Source organism: Branchiostoma floridae, chromosome 10, assembly GCF_000003815.2.
Source record: "Branchiostoma floridae strain S238N-H82 chromosome 10, Bfl_VNyyK, whole genome shotgun sequence".
NCBI classification, from domain to species: Eukaryota; Metazoa; Chordata; class Leptocardii; order Amphioxiformes; family Branchiostomatidae; genus Branchiostoma; species Branchiostoma floridae.
In genome coordinates, this window is record NC_049988.1 from 4116809 (window position 1) to 4139027 (window position 22219).

Below are 22219 nucleotides of genomic sequence, written 5' to 3' on the forward strand. Positions count from 1 at the left end.
AAGGCACAAGGAAAGAGAGGACAGGAATGTTTGATTATTTCTCACATTTTTATTCATCTACACAAGTCAGAAAGAATAGCCCAGCCAAATCACCTCACCATTAAAGTTCATCAAGTTTAAAGAAATCAGAAAATCCGGAAAAAGAAAACACACACTCTGTAACATATTATTTAGCAATTCATATCATCTACTTTCTATATCATCGCAAATCTCAGTCCGGCAACTCGCGGTGTCAAAATTCCATAAAATCAAACAATCTCATGCAGCGATTTATTTCCCAACGTAGTTGTTCGCGGTGGTGTAGGTAGAAGCGGAGAACGGATCGTACTCGCATCCCTCACAGCCGCAGGCTTCGATGATGTAGTAGGGCTGCTCGATGACGGTGTTGTCGGCGCAGGACAGCTGTGCGAGCTCGCGGCGGACGCGGGTGGGCTTGCAGCAGGTGCAGTCCATGTCCAGGTAGGGCGGCTCCAGCAGGATGCGAGCGGTGGAGCTGCAGCGGCCGGAACAGGTGGACATACCTAGTGCAGGAAAAAACAAAGCAACAGACAGTCAAGACCACAACTTTCAGTTTTAATAGGAAAAAAAGAAAGTTATCACTTCTACAAGCTCAAGTCTTCTCAACTTAGAAATCAGGAGCTACACGTATGAATCTAATCTTTCCCTAGAACTCACAATGGTAGAATAGAAGTTTTAGCCATCTACTCTTTTGAAGTATACTAGGAGCATGTTCATTAGATCCTAATATTTGTACAACACTGGTCTTGACTTTTTCTTATATATCATATATACTTTTGTTTTGTATTGGTCTATCTTAAATCGGTCTTCACCTCCTTTGAATGAAACCTGCTTTTCATCACATCTCGGTGCTGATGACAAAAGGCTACATGAAACATCTAGTCTGGCCGCTAAATACAAAAGCATATCCAGATGCTTAAGTAACTTCTACATGTATTTAGCATATCATATTACATGTATCTAGATGTCTAACCTTCATTGATTTGACACTTTGATTTCTCAATGAAATACAGGTGCAAGACATAAGAATATATCAATGATGGTTAATATAATAGACAGTTGACCAATACAGATACGTACGGATAGGAGAGGTGGAGACACACTCGCCCAGCTGCAGGGTGGTGTTGGAGTAAGTGGGCTTGCAGCTACCTTGTGGTGGATGAGGCTCTGTGAAAACGATTACACTGTCTTGTAAGCTAACACAATAAAACATTAAAATGTTTCAAATTAAGTTTTTTATCCAGCCTTAGATATGAAATCACGTACAAGTCATCCAAATTTGGACAATGGCCACCAGGAAAGAAGGCAGGACAGTTGTTTCTCTGGGCCTTTTGAGGTGGAATCTTACACCATACAGTATACTCAAAGGTACCTGTGCAATGGCCAAGTGGGTAAAGTGTTAACCTTACATTTGGTAGGTTGTGAGTTCAATTCCCAGCCGACTCATACCAAAGCCTTTAAAATGGTACACACACACCTGTCTACTTTCTCTGCTTAGCACTCAGCATTTGGAAAGTGTATGGTAGTTGAACACACACACCACTACCAGTGGACTAGCCCACTGCTGTAGTGATTGCAAAATTGTGTGGCCAAAGGGCTATTGAAATGGAGATGAGCACCATCTGGTGTGAGAAGGACTTAAATTTTACTCACCACAGACAGGGCAGCATTGGCCTTCAGTGTACTTCAGTGTTCCATAGCTCTCCTGACAAATAAAATTTTGAAAAAATTCATCATTCATGCAGCACTATTCTATATTGCTTAATATGCTGCTTATCTAATTGGTCTATTTAGGAGTATGCATGAAGTGAGGTACATATGGTTACATCTTAAGTTCATCATCATGATCATTGGTCCTCCTCATTACAAGGTGCAGCAAGTGAAATTTATTCTTCCGAACTGCTTGTCATTCATGGCTGTGAGAAATTCATGTTCTCCTAACTAAAATAGTTTCTGTTTCTTTAGTGTTGTTCAAGTCCAATGTCATTCAATCAGTTCCTGCCACATTTTTGGCGTCCACCAACCTCAAACATTGCGGAAATGCAGACTTGGTATACTTACATCACACTCCATGTCACACTGCTGCATCATGTTGTCACAGACAACCCCACCATCCTGGGTACAGGTACAGCTCATACAGGTGTCAGGCAGCCATGTCTCACCATACTGTAGGTACAACACACAATACATGGAAAATTACAATATCAGGATGATCCCACATTTACATGGGGGGCAGTAACAGGTACAGCTTATACAGGTATCAGGCAGCCATGTCTCACCATACTGTATACAACACAGTACATGTAACATTAGAACATCAGCATGATACCACATATACATGGGGGGGGGGCAATAACAGGTGCAGCTCATACAGGTGTCAGGCAGCCACGTCTCATCATACTGTAGGGTTCAACACACAATACAGTCATGTAACATTACAACATCAGTACAAAACAGGTACAGCTCAAACAGGTGTCAGGCAGCCATGTCTCACCATACTGTAGGGTACAACACACAATACATGGAACATTACAATCTCAGGACGATCCCACACATACAATGTACATGAGGGCACTAACAGGTAAAGCTCATACAGGTGTCAAGCAGCCATGTCTCACCATACTGCAGGGTACAACACACAATACATGGAAAATTACAATATCAGGACAATGGCATCGTGTTGTGCAATCCATAAGGGCCCGAGTCTCAGAGGAACAGGCTTCAAAATGCCTGATATGCCCCGAATTTGTACCCTTAGGAAAGGCACTTAACACGTCTTTGTGAAAATGAAAGATTAACATTGGAGAAAGGGTTTGGTACAGAAACTAATCTTTAAGGTAGTCTCCTATTGTCTTTTTGAGGCCACAGGGCCACTGTGTCAAGAGCACGGCAATGGAGTCCAACCCTCAGCTTCTACAGCCTTTTACAATGCACCTTTCCAACCCAGTTTTACACCTGGTGGAGTGAGAAAAGTTGTGCCTTTAATTTCCAAAGGGTGGCATGTCTACGCCCAGTGCAGAACAACATGGCGAGAACTGTCTGTAGCCACCATGCATCAACTCGTGATCCAAGCAAACGATTTATTGGCATGTTGGGGTATTTGAACCCAGTACACAGGGTTTGCATCAAAGCACCCTAATAGTTCTTTGAACTGATACTTTGCAAATTCCTTTTTATTGACAAAAGAGAGACACACTCTGGAATAGAATGAGATGATACTCAAATTCATACTTACAGCATAGTACTTGCCCTTGTATTCACATTCTGCAAAACAAAACCATAATTTGAATTTCTTGTAGAGTCCTCAAATTCAAATAAAAATTCCAAGTACAATTCAAGACAAACATATCAGTGATAAAGAATATGAAAATATGTATCCTATCCAAGTGCATGAGGATATAGGGCCATTCATTTGCTAAATAGATACATGCAAATTTTATATCATATCTTGACATACATAATACGTTTACTTGACAAGTTGTTTACTCTACTTACTCTGTGGTACACAGCGACAGCACTCATCCTCATCATTGTCGACAAGCATGTAGCCCTACAAAAACAAACAAACAACTTTAGCCAAAGGACAAAGTGGGAACTGAATGGCTCTGATTGTACAGCATTTCTAGTTAGCACATGGCTATAGGTGTGTTACTTTGATCAAGGAGGATATTATCAAATTGACTATATCCTCATTGCTTTTATCAAATAGTTCTTTCTTTCTAAATAGTTAAAAGAAAGCATTCTGTGAAACCTCTTTGCTTCTATATTCTGGTGACTAAAAATCCTTCAAAATCTTTAATGTAGTCATGTGTGTCGCATTTTTGGGGCCAATATCTACTGAATTGAACAATAGAATTCATCACACAACAATTCCATAACTGCTGCAGCATTAAGAGATCAGTTAAGAGTTCAGAGGACACACAATAGTGTTATACATTAAAAAATCAGATGGACCAGCTTTTATGTGTTAACCACATATTTGTTGGTGGTGTCTGTCCATGGTGCTGATTTGTAAGGTGTTCTACATGAATGTAACGTTATAGTTAGATAAGATAGATATTAAAATACAATTGAGTGTAGAAATGAGTAGAATATGTCTTCAGTGATTAACAGCCGGCTGTACCTCCTGACAGCTGTCAATATTGCAGCTGACGTGACAGTCCTTTGTTCCATTCAGACAGCGGCACACAGTGCAGCTACCCTCTGTCCAGACATTGTTTGGCTGCAAAACATATAATAGACAAACCATTTAATAAATCTACCAAGGATACCAAAATCTGGAAAAGACCTATAGCATTTACACCAGATTGTTTTTGGGCCAATAATAGTTTATATCAATTCTATGGGCTCCAAAACCAAATCATTTTTGCCAGCATTACATCACAGTAGCATCGGTGTGGTGCAACAATTAGAGTGTTTGAATTAGAACCAATAGGTTGTGGCTTTGATACTTGCCATACCTTGATGTTATGTACCTACAGTAGCTAAGGCACTATGACAGTGCAGCAAAGCTCACCTAGCCATCCGCCCAAAACACAGATTTTGTACGCCGGCATAGGTGCCTTTAACAGCGCAAATTACCATTACCAAGAAGCGAGATGAAGCCAACTTTGTGTGTTAGACTAGATCTGTGAATTTTTTATATACCGGTACATGTTTTGTCTTTGTTGCAACCTGAACTTATATCGGTTGAGCAAAAATGTACAGTAAAGGTCTTCATTCATTCATCATTCTTACCCGAGGCACGTTGTAGTCCATGCCCCCGTACACACAGTCACAGCTCTCCTGTAGGACACAGTAGGTGCTGTTCCTACGACCTTCAGCACAGAGGCAGGCGGCACAGAGGTCAGGGCTGTATGAGCTGGGGCAGGTCAGACTGCCATCACAGGTCCTGGTACAGGTGCAGTCTGCTGCACACACTGGGAGGAGAAAACAGAACATGATGTTAGGTACAAAAGCATACATTTGGTTTTAAAATTGAGTTGGAATAAATATTTTAGAACTTGCAAGAAGATTTCTCCTCATAATATTATCTGGTTTCCCTTTTCTTCTTCAACCATACAAAAAAAATGTATATCAGCCAAATGGGAGAATTTCAGATGCAGAAAAAAATTGCTAAACAAGTAGAAATAACATCTAAGTAAAGCTGCATTTCCAGTGATATTGTCATTGGAAGAAGTTATTCTTTTGAAAAGAAGGGAATGACTATTTAAGGATAGTTAAAAAAGGAAATGTTGTTCATGTCTTGGATTTCAGTGCCAAGTGTGGTATCTAATTAAAAGTATGTTCTACTTATAGACCAGTCTATTGTGGTTCATCTTTTGACAAGTATACAAAACATCAACAGGCATCAGTACACGTGTGAGTTGTGTGGTGTAATGGCAGGGTATCTAGCTCTGAAACAAGAGGTCCAGGGTTTGAACCCAGACTGTCATGAGGCTAACCTTGTGTGCTTGGAAAAGGCACTTCACATGACCTTCACTCAGGTGGAAATGAGGACTACCTGGCTTTACTTGTGGATCTCCCACCACACTTCAAAAAGAGTAATGGACTATCCCAGTGTAAGTGGATCTAACCTTATAGTATATAGGCTACAGAATCTACACTACATTGAAAACAATAGCCACAAAAAAAGAAAGAAGAACATACCTGGTAGTGTTGTGTATGTCTCAGCAGTAGTGGCAGCTCCTGTAGTCTGCTGTGGTACAGACCCTGTGGTGTAGACTGAAGGCTCCTGTGTGGTGTAGACTGAAGGCTCCTGTGTGGTGTAGACTGAAGGCTCCTGTGTGGTGTAGACGGAAGGCTCCTGTGTGGTGTAGACTGAAGGCTCCTGTGTGGTGTAGACTGAAGGCTCCTGTGTGGTGTAGATGGAAGGCTCCTGTGTGGTGTAGACTGAAGGCTCCTGTGTGGTGTAGACTGAAGGCTCCTGAGTGGTGTACAGGGATGGCTTCTCTGTACTCACCTCAGGTGAGGTGGTCATCTTCTTAGGAGCCAAAGTGGTAGATGCTGGAATAAAAAAGAAACAATGGTATATTTCTCTATATAACATTCAAGCTTTGAGAATATTATATACATTGTAAAATTTGGAAATGGTCAGACGTTTCAGTACACACTAATTTTTTCTCACGAAGTAACATTGTCTCAATTGTCTAAAGATTCAACTGAACCTGCCAAAGTCAAATCTTCCAAAAATGATTGATATTGCCATGCACAATGTTGGTAAAGACTTGCGCTCTATCGTTCAAGGCGTGTACCTTCCGCTAACACCAAAATGACCCTTTCAGGAACTCCAAATCCTCACTATGATTTTTAAGTCGGCGCAGGGTGATATATGGCCATTGTATTGTTGCAATAGGCAGTGTTTCTGTATCTACGGGACCGGAAATCATGTGGCTGCATCTGCGTTGAACAGGTGGCCACTATAACCTATTTTTTAATGCTGAGGTCAATGGAAAAAATCCAAGGGACCAACAAAAAATGACCGCAATGGACAGTTGCCATAAACAAAGGTGGCCACTAGTACAGGTTTGACTGTACCAAACTGTGTGAAAAAGCCTGGCGTGCTACAACAGTCAAACTCATGATCACACAGTACAAAATTTGTCACATTACAGTACATGGTACTTTACTGGTTGTTCAAGATACACACTCACCAAAGCAGTCGTCGGTTGGTTTCTGAACACACATGCCGAACTCCCTGACGAAGCCGGCGGCACAGTTGCAGCCTGTCTCACACCTCTCAGCCTGGCACCCCTCCCCACAGGTCTGCACACAGTGGCAGGACGCAGCGCACACCCCGGGCGTGGTGAAGGTCTCGGGACTCAGGGTGGTCACCGGACGGGACGTGGTCTCCGGAGTAACTGGTGGGACAAAGTGAAGAAAGATGTGCTGATTATACAATCATTAACATGTAAAAGTGGTGATGAGATATGGCTCCACCTCCGAGGTGTTGCCAAAAATGGAATGACATCAGAACAAAACTACATGTATTAAGTCTGATCAGAAGAAATTATAGATAATGTTGGGACAAAGAAAAAGGAATTTGTAAAAGCACTTTTTTCATACATGCCTTAAGCAGACATCTAGAGTTTTCCTGGTCTCACATGTAACTTGCTAAGTAATTATAATAAATGGGTCTTGAATAATGTAATGAATTGATTTTAGAAAATGTACATGACATATACATGTACTTTTAAAGCAGTACCTTGGTCTCAATAGAAAACATGATCCAGAGTTTTAAATAGGCCATGATAATGGTTAATTGTCTGATACTTGGTTGATCTAATTTTAACTGAATAAATTCAATCAAACCCACCTTCACAGTCTTGTGGCAGCTGGACACAGATGCCTCCCATCCTGACATAGCCAGCCTGACAGTAACAATGAGATCCACATAGCTCTGCTTCACAGTCGGAGTCACAGGACTTCTCACAGTGGCAGGATGTGGCACACACTAGAACATAGCAACAGCATTGTATCATAATAGTAGTTCAAAAGCTTTATAATTACCAATATAGGATACATGTTGTTTTATTAGTACATCAGTATCCGTTCAAGAGTACTCTTTACTCTGTTCGTTTTGTACATGACCGCATATTTTGTACAATGAACATCAGAAATAAATCAGGCTCCACCCCTGAGGTGTTGCCAAAAATTAGACAGTACATTTACCTATGGGTATTCCTGTTGTTTCAGACTCTGCTGTTGTTTCTGCCTCTGCCTTGGTTGTTTGTTCTGAGGGCACCTCAGGTCCAGCAGTAGTTTCAGAAGGCTCTGATGTAGTTTCAGAGCTTGGTTTGCCAGTCGTTTCTTCAAGGGTCTTCTTGGTGGTGGTCAGTACAGAACCTAGGACAGCAAGATAAAATTTGTTATCAATGAAGCAATCAAACAACCAATAACCAATCCACTGACCAACCAACCAACCAACCAACCAACCCAAAAACCAACAACCCAACCAACCAACCTACCAACCATAGAAACTACATATGAGGAAAGGTCATTGGAGAACAAAAAATCACAAGTAAAAAGTGAAAATAAACACCATGAATATTTCCCAAGTTACAGTAATATCCTAATTCATCATCAGATATGCTTTAGCTACAAATTGCAAGACTGTACCTGTTGTCTTCTCCATAGCCATCTTGGTAGTGAACTCTCCGCTTGCAGCAGTTGTTCCATGAGGCTTGGTGGTGGTTTCAGAGCTTGGCTCGCCGGTTGTGTGCACAACCTCTGCCTCTGTCGTCACCTCGCTAGGCAGTCCTGTCGTAACCTTTCTCCATTCCGCCGTGGTTGGTTCCTCCTCAGGCAACGCAGTTGTGAACGACATCAGAGTGGATGCGATAGTCTCAAACAGGCCTGCGGTCGTGGCTTCTGGTTCAGTTTCAGCCTCGGGTGTGGCTGTGGTGAGGCCGAGAGGCTTGCCTGTGGTGCGAAGGTGGTAGGGAAGGGTTGTCTCCTCCTCTGGGAGGGCAGTGGTTGCTTCAGGAGCAGTTGGTTCAGTGGTACCGGCCTCTTCTGGTCTCTTGGTGGTCACATGGCCCAAAGTTGCCTTAGAAGTGTATTCTGGAGCACCTGGTATGATTAGAGAATTGATATTAGGTCACACAAACTAAACGGTTCTATAGATGACATCCTCTGAAAACAAGAATGTTATGAATTGTTCTGCCAATTCATTCTAGTGATGCTGAAGAAGGGTGATGAATGTCACTCAAAACATCTGAAAGAATCCAGTTGCAGAAATTGACTTTAGACACCAATCTCAGGAAGAAATACAAGAAAAACTTAGCTTCTTCTGTGATGTTTTAAAACAAATTGTATACAGTATTACTAGCTTAGTTCTTGATCATTCTATGACAATAAAGAATAAAAAAAATGGTGGTAGTTTAATGCTCACAGTGGCTTAAAAACTGCAGCAACTTTTTACCAAGCTATAGGAAAAGATTTTGATTAAAATTACAAACCTGTGAATGCTGGTTCTGTCTCAGCCATTGGCCTCTTGGTTGATGCCATGGGTTCTGCTGTCTCCATGGGTTGTTTGGTGGTTGCCGTGGGTGCTTCTGTCTCAGATGTTGGCTTCTTGGTTGTTGCCATGGGTTCTGCTGTCTCCATGGGTTGTTTGGTGGTTGCTGAGGGTGATTCTGTCTCAGCAGTTGGCTTCTTGCTTGTTGCCATGGGTTCTGCTGTCTCCATGGGCTGTTTGGTGGTGGCCATGGGTGCTTCGGTCTCAGAGGTTGGCTTCTTTGTTGTTGCTATGGGTTCTACAGTAATTAGAATGATAGACAAAAAGTTTTCAACCATTTTGTAAATCATACAAAGCTGCTGCAAGAATTAGCAAACACATATGCAGTAAGTTGAATAAAAAAATAAATGTCAGAAATAGATACAACTATTGAATGCCAAAGTCAAAAAGAATAATAATTGATTTTTCTAACGTGAAAGCAAAGAAATGAAGAATTTATTTCTGTATACCTTACTGTGATCCCTTGCTGATCATTTAGCTTTCAAAATGAACACACCTTTCTTTTTGCCAAACTTTTTTGTATTCCAATACTCATATCAGTTTTGAGTCCTTAGACTATGTCATTCATACAATGAAATGAATATGGCCTTGAGTATATGGCATTGCACCAACCCTGCAATTCAAATTCATATCAATAAAATTTGGAATATCATGCCACACACCTGGACAGTAAGTTGGGTACTGGATACAGACACCATCCTCCCTGCTGTAACCAGGCTTACACTCACAGACGTCTGAGCACACAGCTGATGGCACACAGCCCTTGTTACAACCAGCCTGGCAGTGGCAGCCTCGCTCACAGACTGGACAGGAAAAACAAGTAAAAGACTTGTTGAAGAGGGTAGTATCTTACTGTCATATTGTATGAAACCATAGCACTTGCAGGCCTATATATTAACACGTCTTGGTATTTTGTTACTCAAGATATTAGAACAATCATGGCATAACGGTAGATGCTTTATTATTTGTTTTATTGTACATGTATGCTAATAAAAAGATTTAGGGACACAACAACAAGCAAAGATTCTGAAACTTTTTGTGAATACAGCACAGGAAGAATCGTTATAATAGCTTCTTAAGAAAGTAACTGCGGATTTCAATCAAACATGACTTTAAACAATTATCAATAGTTTTAGAGTTTTTGTTGGAATTCTTAAAGTTTCCATTCTGAATTGTATGTTGACATTGTCATTTGTATCAAATGGAAAAAAAATATAATTACATTCTACAGTGTACTCACATGCAATGGTGGTTAGCATGGATGCTGTGGTCTCAGCTGAAGGTCCTGAGGTGGTGGCAACTGAAAGAAGAGCAGACTAGTTAGAGCATCCTTGTCCTTTTCTTACAGAGGATAAAATACCATTCAACACAGACAACATTACATATCCTTCCCATCTTAATTAAGGATCATAGTATTCATAGCCTTGTAGTATTGTCATTTGTAGTTGTTGCCATACATTGCCATACAACAGTCAAACAATAATAGTACATTCATGATCTATACATTGCTTGTATACACCATACAGTCAGGAAAACAAAGAAAATGGGATAACAATGTTTTGGTGACCATCAGTCACCTTCCTCAGGGCAATACTGACTGCTTCTATTTCACACTGCAGTTACATGTAGGTGTCCCTGCTAACAGTAACAAATGTAATTTCAGGTGTAAAGTATTGTCATACTTACAAACTTTATTGACTGTTTTTTAACATCTTGAATGGAAATAAAGAACCTTGCTATCCAGTGATCTTACAAACGCGAGAAAATTATTTACAAAGGCCACTTACTGCATCCACTCGGCTGTGCAATGCAGGCTCCATCCACCAGGGTGTAGCCATCCCTACAGCTGCAGCTGCTGTCACATGCCTCCACAGGTGCACAGGTGCGTCCACAGTCGGCCTCACAGTGACACGTCAAGCTACAGACTGAAACAGTGTAAAGACATGATGTTGAAATTCACCATTAAATTCCAATACTCAAATAAACTCAAATAACCACTTTTCCTTACCTCAAGTTCTCCCCAGAAAACATTATCCCCAACAGCAGACACAGACATAAATAAGACTTCCTTAGTGGAGATGATGATGAGTGGAGATAGCAAAACAGCATTGAAAAAGAGTGCTTGCTGTTTTTCTGCATTTCCGGCCAGTATGGAGACACCTAGGCTGGGCTGTGTGGGGTTTTAACAGCCTCTAACTCACAGAGGTGGACATAGAACCTACCTCTACCTTGGGAGGAACTGCTTTTTAGAACTAAGATGAGGCTAGTATGGTAGTGGAAACTCACATGAAGCAAAAAACAGCACAGCTTCAATAATATTTGCAACCACAACATAACAACCACTGAAAACCATACATTTAGAATCTGAAATAATCAAATGTCAGTTCATATTTGATAGAGGCTGGTATCCATGAGTAATTAGTATTTGCCATTAAGAACCTGGAGATCATTAATTATAAGGTAACAAGTAAGTTAGGCCACACCAATTTAATTTCTTGGTTCTCGGAAGTTTTCAGATAAATATTGGGGCAGTCGGTCGAAAAAAAGAAAGAAAAAAAATTGCAAAAAGTCTTTGGTGAACTTATATAACAAAAAAAAAGGTAAGTAGTCAATTTTTTTTTAGCTTTTCATGGCATGATTTATCCAAGTAATCTCTTCCTTTGATTTTATACCACTGTTTCGATCCTGTGACTGCAAATAAGTGCTCTGATTGGTTTATCAGCAGTATGTGCCCCTGGAATGGGGTTTTTAAAAGTCTGCAATAGCAAAACCTATATTCATTTTTCTTGGGCTTAAATTTTTTTTTTCCAAATAGGAAAAAAATGGGTCGGGAAATCCGAGAAACAACAAATTAAATTGGTGTGGCCTTAAAGTATAAGTCAAACAGTTCAGAAGACACCTATCTATGAACCAACCTTCTGGTGTGGCTGTAGTCCCAGACTTGCCAGTGGAGAACTCTGCTGTTGTGTGTGGCAGGAGAGTGGAGTAAGCTTCAGTAGGAGACACAGTGCTGGGGACCACAGTAGTGGTGATAGGAACACACTGGCAACAGATGTTATCTGCCTGGAGCAGGGTCTCTCCTCTCTGGAAAAACAAACAATCATTTCCTCATCAGTAATGCATTGTTTCATGATCTTAGAAATAAGCAAAAATGAAAGACCCCTGTGAAAAGTGACAATCTAATCATTGATAATGTTGTCATCTTGTCATCTAATTATCTTTACAAATAGCTGTAGTAGTAGCTACAGTGTACTTCTACTACTACTACTACTACTCTTTACATATAGCTGATTGAGTAGCTGTCCTTAGTGCTGATATCAATGCTATTGTGCATCAACATATCAAATGCCTTTTGTCAGTAGAGGATTCCTTGTTAGGTTGTAATAAATCTTATCAGATACCATATTTATCAATAGATGTTAAATTTGTTTGTCAGTGAGTGATAGATTCTCCATAGTAGCACTCTCTCTTGTAAGAGGAAAACATGTCTTGAAATCTATACCCGGAGCATTACCTGCACATGACTGTTCACTGGGTGACCAAAGACCAATCTGGCAGTTGATTTCATCATTCAATAATCAAATACATGTAATAAAGATGTTATAGATATATAGTCCAACTTTACAAAGATAACAAAATTTATTGAAACTACTGGAACTACTTGATCTAGATATAAGTATAAAAATGCCACAACGCTGTGTATGAAACATAATCTATTCACATCAACTCTAATAATTCTACTAGATGCCATAATAACTTAACATGAACTGAAAGTGATTTATAGAGATTCACCAATGCAGCCCTAGTAATCCTAAGGTATATACAGATATTAGGTGTTTCAGACAATCTTGAGAAGGCCTCCATGGCAAAGCTTTATTTTGATGTAGCGGTATCATGGCATACAAAGAAATTATGAGAGTCGATGTCATACAAAGGTATTGAAGATCATCATACCAGGTTGCATTCCTCCTCAGTGAGTCTACACTGGTTGTACAGACACTGTTCCTGGGCTGTCTCCTCCTCACAGTTACACAGCACACACTCACCCTTCCAGTAGGACTGCCCAGGCTAAAGGGGATAAAAATTCATCAACATTAAATAAACTCCGACCCTCTACAGTTACACAGCACACACTCACCCTTCCAGTAGGACTGGCCAGGCTACAGGGGAGAAACATTTATCATCATTGAATAGATTTTTTTTAGCAGACGCAATAGTAGAGAGTTCAACACATTCAAAATGCAACCTGAAAGTTCTTCTTCCTCTTGAAACTTTCTTCTCAATTCCTGAATGAACAGATAGGGTCTAAGCTTTCCCATTTTGTCAAAATTTGGTCAGGTCACCAGCAGTTCAGTTGTCATAAAGCCACGTTTACAAATCAAGAATTCAGCTCGGCTGACTTGTCAGCGAGCTCCAACTGGGCATTTTCGACCGGAGTATGACCGGCGTTTGGGTGATTACGTGGGCTTCGGGCGACTTTTAACAGCTATCCGTTGGGATTTAAACCTCCATGTGATGTCAGTTGTGCACCAAAAAAGCAGGAAAGACAATGACTTGAACTTTCCGGAGGGATACACCAAGCCCCGTCCAATTTGTGACGGTGCAGATTATTTGATAAAAAGTAAAGCCGATGCTCGGGCGATGTTGATTTTCGGCGAGCTCTGACCGATCTACAAATTCGGCCGGAGTCCGTATGAATTGTAAACGGGGCTTAAGGAGAGATGTGACTTGCAGGACGTTGCGGATGGGTACGGGAGAAAACTGGGGTCAAAGGTGGGGTTTCATTCAAAGAGCAAACTTTCTTAAGTTTGAACCAGTTGACCCTGTTTTCTTTGCATAGTAGAGTAGAATGGCTTTATTGAGACAAACTCTCAGAGTCTAACACTAGCAGCCCAGGGGCTGAATTGTTGTTAGACTTTACATACATGATATTAGACTAGGCATACAAATACAAATCAACATACAATGGAGTAAAATATTATCATTAATTGAATTCGTAAAAGACAAGCTAGACAAAAGCTGCTCTGGCATTGTTTGTGAGAGACGTTCATACAAATAATGATTACATATAAGATTACAACAGTTGGCTAAGGTACAGTCATGATTCGTTTATCAATCGGGTCATGTGGGGTATGGCACTGTTTCTGTAGCGCTCAGTTTTGCAACGTTGCAAGTTCAGTTTCGTAGATGAACGAGTTAAGCGACTGCTAATGTTCCCTCGCATGTCTGGCAGGAAGTGACGGTACAGTTCTGATGAAAGCAGAGACTTAGCAAAGTTCAGTGTCAGACTGGAACGACGTTCCTGGAGGGAGGGCAGCCGCAGGAGGGTGCACGCCTCAGAGTACGCGATGTCAGACCCCAGGATGATGCGGACAGCGCGTCTTTGTATTCTCTCGATCCTCTGGGACTGTGTTTTAGTCAGCCCAGAATGCCAGACTGGCGCAGCGTATTCCGTTACAGGACGGACATAACACACATACACTGTCACGAGATCTTCTGTTGGAACATGGAAGTGTTTTAGTTTCCGTAGCAGGTACAAACGCTGACTCGCTCTGCTGCATATATGATCAACATGAGCGTTCCACTTTAGATCTGCTTGTAAGAAAACCCCCAATATCCTCATAACTTTGACTTGCTGTAGTTCTATGTTGTTAAGATAGAGGGGATAGGGAACAGGTGCAGCTTTGCTGAAATGGATGTGCATCACCTGGCATTTCTTTGGATGCAGGACCATATGCTGATCGTGGGACCATTTGTCGAGGTTTGTCAGGTCACTCTGTAACTTTGAAGTGGCAGTTGAGGGGCTTCGAATGCCCGACAGATTTAAGTCATCGACAAATTTCCACCTCTTTGACAAAGCATGAATAGCCGCACTATTGATATATGCAATAAAGATAAGCGGCCCGAGGATAGTTCCCTGAGGAAGGCCACAGGTGACCGTAGCGCTGGCAGAGAGGACCCCGTGATACCGCACGACCTGTGATCTGTTTGTCAGGAATTCAGCGATCCATCTCACAAGCGACGGACGGAGGCCTAGCTCAATCAGACAGCATATGGCTACATTGTGACTGACCCGGTCAAATGCCTTGCTGAAGTCCGTAGACACAACGGAGCATAACGTCCTTGGCTCGTCGGTGGCCTTGAAAAGTTCATCTGTTAAGTTCAGGAGGCAATGTGTTGTAGACCTTCCTCCCCATCATTCTTCAATGGGGATGTTCAATTATGTTGTCTGCCCTTTTGGACTTCTATCCTCTTTCCTGTTTAGCTGGTGTGTTATGCCAAAAAGTGGCTATACTGGCTGCACAGATATACAGATATAGATACCCCCGAATTCTTGAATGAAATATCTATGTCATATCTAATTATAAGCATCACAAAATTTTTCTGAACCATAAGATGCATCAGATAAGAATAGGGGCAAAACATATAGTTGTAAACTTTTGGTATAAATCATTTGGCCAAGGTATGGCATCATGGAAATCTAGTTACTGAATGTCTTCTTTGGATTAAAAAAAACTCTTTAGAAAAGAACTACACACCTCGTAGGACACTCCCTGGTATTGACATGTCCTTGTCTCACATTCTTCATACACCAGACAGAGACTGGTCCCTGTCCTGTCGTCCCTGAGGGAGCCCTCAGGACAGTAATACTGTGCACACTGGGGGTCGGGCTGGCACTGTTCAGGCAGCTCTGTGGGCAGGAGCAGCTGGTAGTCTGTACAGCTGATCTCACATAGACAGGCCGGTGGGCTCACTATAATTATACAGAAGATTTACATAGTTTCAACCAAAATGACAGAGGACACTGGCAAGCTGCCATCAAGCCCCCTCATTTACATGCAAGCATGTCTAACCCTCATGGGATGGGGAACAACAAACGTTAAACTGAGTGTGTGAGTAAGCATAAAAATCACTTTAAAAAGTCTTCCATCAAAGAAAACAGCTTTCATCTTGTCACCACACAGAAGGAGATTGATCGCTAGAAAGTTTGCTAGCTCTAAATTCTGCAGTACTACGCCCTGTGTTCACTTGACCGCACAATTTTTTAGAGATGAATCAATGCTGGAATTGGAATTTCTAAGAGAAGAAAATTCTCTTGTATCACTAGTTGACAACGCGAAATGATGATGACACACCCACTTTTTGATTCTAGCTTGGGGATTGATTTGTCCTGTCTAGTACACAGTGGTTGCTACAAGGAAAAAAACAGAATCTTACCATGCAGTGTGGTGGTGCTAGGAGCAGCAGTGGTGGTCTGTACTGATGGTGATGTTGTCTCAGCGATGGGCACAACAGGTGTTGTTTCCAAGGTTGGTGACAGGGTTGTTGCTGTTGGGCAGCATCACAAGAATAAAGTTTACTTAACTTAACAAAATACACCAACATTTAGAGGATTACACCATGTCTTTATCAACACCAATAATCTGATCTTGGTGATAAAAATCATGACATACAAAATGTAGATGTCCCGCCCGTAATATTGACTGATATGCGGCGATGATGATGATGATAGCATTAAAATAGTCTATTAAGTAAGAAGAAATAGATTTGAAATAGATGTCATTTCTCTTTTAGCTATCAGATTCTATTGTATGCCATTTTCCTTCTCTGTTAAGTACATTGTTTACAATTCTGCATATCACTGTCTTACTCTGTATGCAATTAGCCTTTTGGAATGACCTTGCAATAAGTTATCATCAAATATTTTCAATAAAAGAAATCAAGTAAAAATGATGAAGACTCCAAAAGACATCCGAGTGTGAGTTATTATGATATGGGATCTTGAAATACAGCATAATGAGCTTTGTTTTCTAAATGTGGATAGAATTGCACATGAAAGATATACATATAGCTTACACATTGATTTAGGTTGACAATAGCAGCAAACTCCCTTCATCTGAACCAGGTCTTCATCCTGGAAAGGAAAATAAAATTAATGTTTAGTTTCAAAAACTTGCCATACATTAATGTACCTGATAAACAGCCTTCAGGCACAACACTTTTGTACAAGGAAGGAGTAATGTAGAAGTGGTTACCTCAGCACAGACTTCCTCACAGATTGATTGACAGGCATAGGCTCCACCCACACAGCTACTGTACTATACTTTTAAGTATCAAAATATGTTTAATTTTAGGAAACTTTGCTATATTTGTAAGGAGTAATATCTGATTGGTTACCTCAGCACAGACTTCCTCACAGATTGATTGACAGGTGTAGGCTCCGCCCACACAGCTGCACAGCTGGCAGGTCCTCTGATCAGTGTACTCAGCACCATACTATGGGTGAAAAATTGACAACAGTCACAATTCTATCACTGATTTTTGATACTGGTGAAATCTTTAAAGACTCAGTATCTTTCTCTGCGTATAAATTATGACTGTAGTCAGGAATATTGGATTTTGTAGGTGTGATTTTAAACATGTGATGAAGATTCAGTGTTATCATTTTCAAATTTATACTTCAGCAAAAAATTTTTTCAATACAACCTTGTCACAATTTTACCAAGACACCTGAGAGACGTTTTCAGAACAGTTGATAGGACAATTTTCAAGTCCTTCCAAAAGAAGGTTTGCAAAAACAGGATACAACCTAAAATGGAAGAATTCTTGAAGAATGTCTAAAAATTTCCAGCATTTACATGTAATAACAACAAGTTCAAAACTATAATGACAATAATTCCAAAAATGTATCTGACAGTGTGTATCTTTCAGCTTTCCAAGACACTTCATACACGTAACTTTCATGTTTCTAAGATATAGTGTTACCTTGCATGGAGCTTCTGTAGTCTCAGGAGACACAGGAGTTGTGGCAGGGGCACACTTGTCTGCTGGGGGGTCGAGGGCACAGCGACCCTTGACCCTGATGGCGGTAGGGTCAGCACAGGTGCAGGTGTCATCACAGCCGGTCAGCCTGGTGCAGGCGTCCAGTTCATCACTGCAGCCAATCTCACAGGTACACTCCTCACTACAGACTGTGGCATGAAACAAAATTTTTCATAATTATTGTAAAGTGTAAAATTGCAGTGTGTAGATCACCCACAAATCTATTTTCCTCTGTTGGTTTGCTTATTTTTCTTTCAGCACCACCTCACTGGCCAAGTCAAACTGTGCACCTCAACTGAGATAGAAGTGTGCAGCCAATTTCACAGCAGCACTACTTACTATATACACAATATGGCAAGATACAAAATATGCATTTTTGTCACCATTTTTAAGTGTAAGACTGCAGCAATAGCCTACTGTCTAGTATGTTTGCTTTGCATGCAGTTTGTAGTACGTTCAAATCCTTGACTCCATATTAAATGATTCATACAGTCATACTGCTCCCCTCCTTAATTATATGCTCTTTTGGGAAAAAGTATTGAATGCACAATCCTATAGTAGTTAACAATCTCCTTGCTGTAGTATTATCTTGGCCTTAAAAGCTGTGTGGCCAAAATGTTAAGGGAAGGGAGAAAAGGCACTGCAAAACACATCATATTGTATTGGAACGTCTTTTAACACCAACTTTTCAATAGTTCCCAGTACTGAGCATTGATAATATCTTTTTATGAAAGAAAATGAAATTTTGACACTCAGTTTTACCTTTGAGGGTGGTTGCTGACATAGACTTTGTTGTTTGTTCCACAACACTTGGTTCAGTAGATGTTGGTGCTTCTGTGTTGGTGACCTGAGTTGTACCTTCTTCAGGCTTGGATGTTGCTTCCCCACCACACTCACAGAACACCCTGATCTTGTAGTCGTAGCAGAAAGGCAGGAATCCACGCTGCTTGGAGTTCTCACAAACCAGACCCTGGTGGATGTCACAGGTCACATCCTGGCCAGTCCTGGTGTAGTCCATCTCCAAGCCACTGTCCACACGGCACTCAATGTCTTTAAACACAGAGGCAAGGTTCATGGTCATTTGCTTGTCTTATCAAAACAAAAATATTTCCATAGCTTTGCCTATCACAGAAAAGTAGTTCTAAAACATAATCAGTATCTTGAATAGGAAAACTTGACAAATGCTCTACAATTTCAACAACTTACTTGTGATCATCTCAGGCCCACAGAAGTCATATTTCTTCCTCAGGTTGTCCAAAGTCTCAAAGTCTCCACCAGAGACGACGTTCGGATAGAAGGAGTTCATCCATTCTGTCCACTCACCCTCACAGGGGTAGGGAGCTGTAGGCTCTGTCCCTGGTGCTGAAGGTTCAGTGGTGGTGGAGATAAGCTTGCCTGTGGTGTAGACTCCTGAAGGCTCACCTGTAGTGTAGACTCCTGAAGGCTTGCCTGTGGTGTAGACTCCTGAAGGCTCACCTGTAGTGTAGACTCCTGAAGGCTTGCCTGTGGTGTAGACTCCTGAAGGCTTGCCTGTGGTGTAGACTCCTGAAGGCTCACCTGTAGTGTAGACTCCTGAAGGCTTGCCTGTGGTGTAGACTCCTGAAGGCTTGCCTGTGGTGTAGACTCCTGAAGGCTCACCTGTAGTGTAGACTCCTGAAGGCTTGCCTGTGGTGTAGACTCCTGAAGGCTCACCTGTAGTGTAGACTCCTGAAGGCTTGCCTGTGGTGTAGACTCCTGAAGGCTCACCTGTAGTGTAGACTCCTGAAGGCTCGCCTGTGGTGTAGACTCCTGAAGGCTCACCTGTAGTGAACTCAGAAGGCTTGCCAGTCGTGGCTTCAGACAATGGTTTTGTCGTCTCAGAAACTGCTTTAGTGGTCTCCTCTGGCAGAACACCAGTTGTCCACCATTTTGGTCTCTCCGTAGAGGCAGTAGACTCAGAGGTTGTTTCTGAGGATGGACGTTTGGTAGTCATTTCTTCAGGTCTTGCAGTGGTTTCAGCTTCTGTTTCCCCTGTTGTAAGAGAAGGCTTTGCTGTTGTGCCCGGTTGCATTGGTCCCTTTGTGGTTTTGGTTGACGCTGTTTTTCTGGTTGTTTGCAGCAGGGTGGTTGTTGTGGGAGGTGGCTGTGTGGTTGGTGGAGGTGCCACACAAGAGCAGCACACACCAAGTCTGTCCTCCAGGATCATTCCCTTCTATACATTTGAAATAAAAAGCAAAATATCATTGATTTGGTAAAGAAATTTTCTACCTGAAACACTAGAGAAGTGTTGATTTATTTATTATCATGTTATCCATCATCTAGTTTTTAAAGTACTGTAGTTTATGGTTGCAAGTACATGTTGCATGTATTACATTTGAAGGAAGTAGTAGACATATTTTCAGCCTTTACTAGCAAAGGAAGTAATGAGTACAAAATGTCAAGTTCAATGTGCCATCAAGCCCCCACAGCTACATGCAAGCAAATCTAAACCTCAACTGACAAAAAAAAACAGATGATAAACCAGATATTCAGTGAGTGAGTGAATGGGTATGAATTCTAGTTTAATACTGTATCAATCATGAACTTATTATAAGTAACCATACAATCTGGTTATTTGCAAAGATTTTTGTATTTTGTGGATAGAAGGAAAGAATTGAATTTTCTAAAAAAAGAATACAATTATTTTTATAATGATAGGTAGATGTGTAACAATAAGAAATAAAACAAACCTGCAGACAGTCCTCTTCAGTCAGGTGACAGAACACGTTGCACTCCTCATAGTAGTACTGATCCTTGTATTTACAGGTGCAGATGTCACAGTTGCCTCTCCAGAACACATCTCCTTCCTGGAGTTAGGACAAAAGGTAGGAAAAGCAGTAAATATCTTTTCCAATAGAGCAGTAAGGCTAGTTGGGAACATCAGTTCTATATGCCATTATTCAGAACGTGATTGGCCATTTGATGTTTGAACAGGTCAACAGCCAGGAGGCCAACAGTTGGTTACTACAGACAGGATTACAAATGCTTGGATGAATGTGATAAGGAACCACCATAAGCAACCATAACAGCCAGGTGGTCCTTACATACTAGATGTCACTTGTACTACAGGTTTGACTGTACATTTAAGGAAAAGAGAGCAGTTTGAAACGAGTCAAAACAGAAAATTTAATGCATTATGCCACAACCTTGATGGCTTTACATAATTTAGAACAAGACAATTGGAAATTTCCAGAATAGAACATACAAAAAGTCAGATTCACTGTAGTGGCACGTAAAGCTGTTAGGAGCCCAAAAATCAACTTTTTGCAATGACATTTCAAGACCTACCCGCATGGAGAGTCCCATGATTACATTGTGTCTTGAGTTATACTGGCTAAAGTGTACAGAAACACATTCAGACACATAATTAACAATACGTCCATCCCTGAACAGGGACTGGGGGCGACACAGGTTATCTGGCATTAATACGACCCTCTGCTGCAGTCATGTGTCTCCGATGTCACATTCTGTAAACTACAGTACTCGGATTGGGATAAGTCCCAACTAATCTCTAGTGTTGGTTTAAGTTAAAGTTTAGTTTATCCATAATGTCATTTACCAACACAGATGAACTTTTATGCAAAGACCTCCAGTCACTGAGGTAATAACTTTAGAAAAATAGAGAGCCAAGCCTACATAGTAAGTGTCTTCTCCATTCTGACAGGGTGTTGGGCAGGATGGGATCTCCTTCAGACACATGGAGGTTCCCCAGTAGACGTCTTCAAACGTGTCGTCGGGGCAGAGACAGTCGTTGCACATCCAGCGCTCCTCAAACGGAGAGTTCCCATTGGCCAGATCATCCGCGGTCCATGCCATCAGGTCCCTACAGGTCACCTGGACCTTACAGTCTTCAGAACACACTGGGAAGGACAAAACAACAAGTTTGATTAATATGCTACATACAGAATGAGAAACAGACTTGATATGTAAATATCCTGAGTCAGTCAATGATGAGAGTCAGCAGATGGTACCTGAAATGTCTGACCATTTGCCAAATGAATCCAGTAGCTTAACATTTTTATTGAAGAGTAACATTTGTATTCAGCATTATTTCAGGTTACCCACACTTATTCCATACTTGTTCCTCATCAACTTCAATTGTACCCTAAGCCTTTCCAATAACTAAAACATTCCTGGTTAAATGTAATTTTGAATGTTACAGTTTGTCATTGTGGCTTGGTAGATCTAACTTGTAAAATGGCCCAAAAGCCGGAGAAAGAACCATAATATATCTAAGTTGCTAACTGGGCTACCTGTATTTTACAAAATCTGGTTACAAAGATTTAAAATACATTGCTAAAAGCATGCAACAACAATTCATTTATTATTCATATCTACATG

General features: G+C 41.1%; 2 protein-coding genes across 2 annotated transcripts in view; both read right to left on the reverse strand.

Annotated features, from left to right (window-relative positions):
• Window positions 1-29: 29 nt before the first annotated feature.
• LOC118424175 (von Willebrand factor C and EGF domain-containing protein-like) lies at window positions 30-7468 on the reverse strand. Its single transcript, XM_035832712.1, has 11 exons — window positions 7334-7468; window positions 6672-6878; window positions 5668-6024; window positions 4756-4937; window positions 4142-4240; window positions 3514-3568; window positions 3254-3282; window positions 2080-2184; window positions 1672-1723; window positions 1099-1185; window positions 30-521 (listed from the first exon to the last, which is right to left on the reverse strand). Exons 1-11 carry the CDS (start codon window positions 7371-7373, stop codon window positions 271-273), a joined length of 1464 nt encoding a protein of 487 aa, XP_035688605.1. The 5' UTR covers window positions 7374-7468; the 3' UTR covers window positions 30-270.
• A 204-nt stretch (window positions 7469-7672) lies between these two features.
• The window catches only part of LOC118424273 (mucin-5AC-like), a 56072-nt gene continuing 41525 nt past the window's right edge, over window positions 7673-22219 (reverse strand). Inside the window, exons 56-72 of the mRNA XM_035832817.1 lie at window positions 21515-21738; window positions 20569-20685; window positions 19067-20051; window positions 18623-18910; window positions 17804-18009; window positions 17216-17314; window positions 16895-16952; window positions 16256-16366; window positions 15577-15791; window positions 12992-13105; window positions 11953-12121; window positions 10825-10962; window positions 10278-10337; window positions 9700-9840; window positions 8979-9194; window positions 8137-8589; window positions 7673-7863 (exon numbers count right to left, since the gene is read on the reverse strand). Of these exons, the coding sequence (XP_035688710.1) occupies window positions 7673-7863; window positions 8137-8589; window positions 8979-9194; window positions 9700-9840; window positions 10278-10337; window positions 10825-10962; window positions 11953-12121; window positions 12992-13105; window positions 15577-15791; window positions 16256-16366; window positions 16895-16952; window positions 17216-17314; window positions 17804-18009; window positions 18623-18910; window positions 19067-20051; window positions 20569-20685; window positions 21515-21738 (3785 nt within the window). The remainder of the gene's footprint in view (window positions 7864-8136; window positions 8590-8978; window positions 9195-9699; window positions 9841-10277; window positions 10338-10824; window positions 10963-11952; window positions 12122-12991; window positions 13106-15576; window positions 15792-16255; window positions 16367-16894; window positions 16953-17215; window positions 17315-17803; window positions 18010-18622; window positions 18911-19066; window positions 20052-20568; window positions 20686-21514; window positions 21739-22219) is intronic.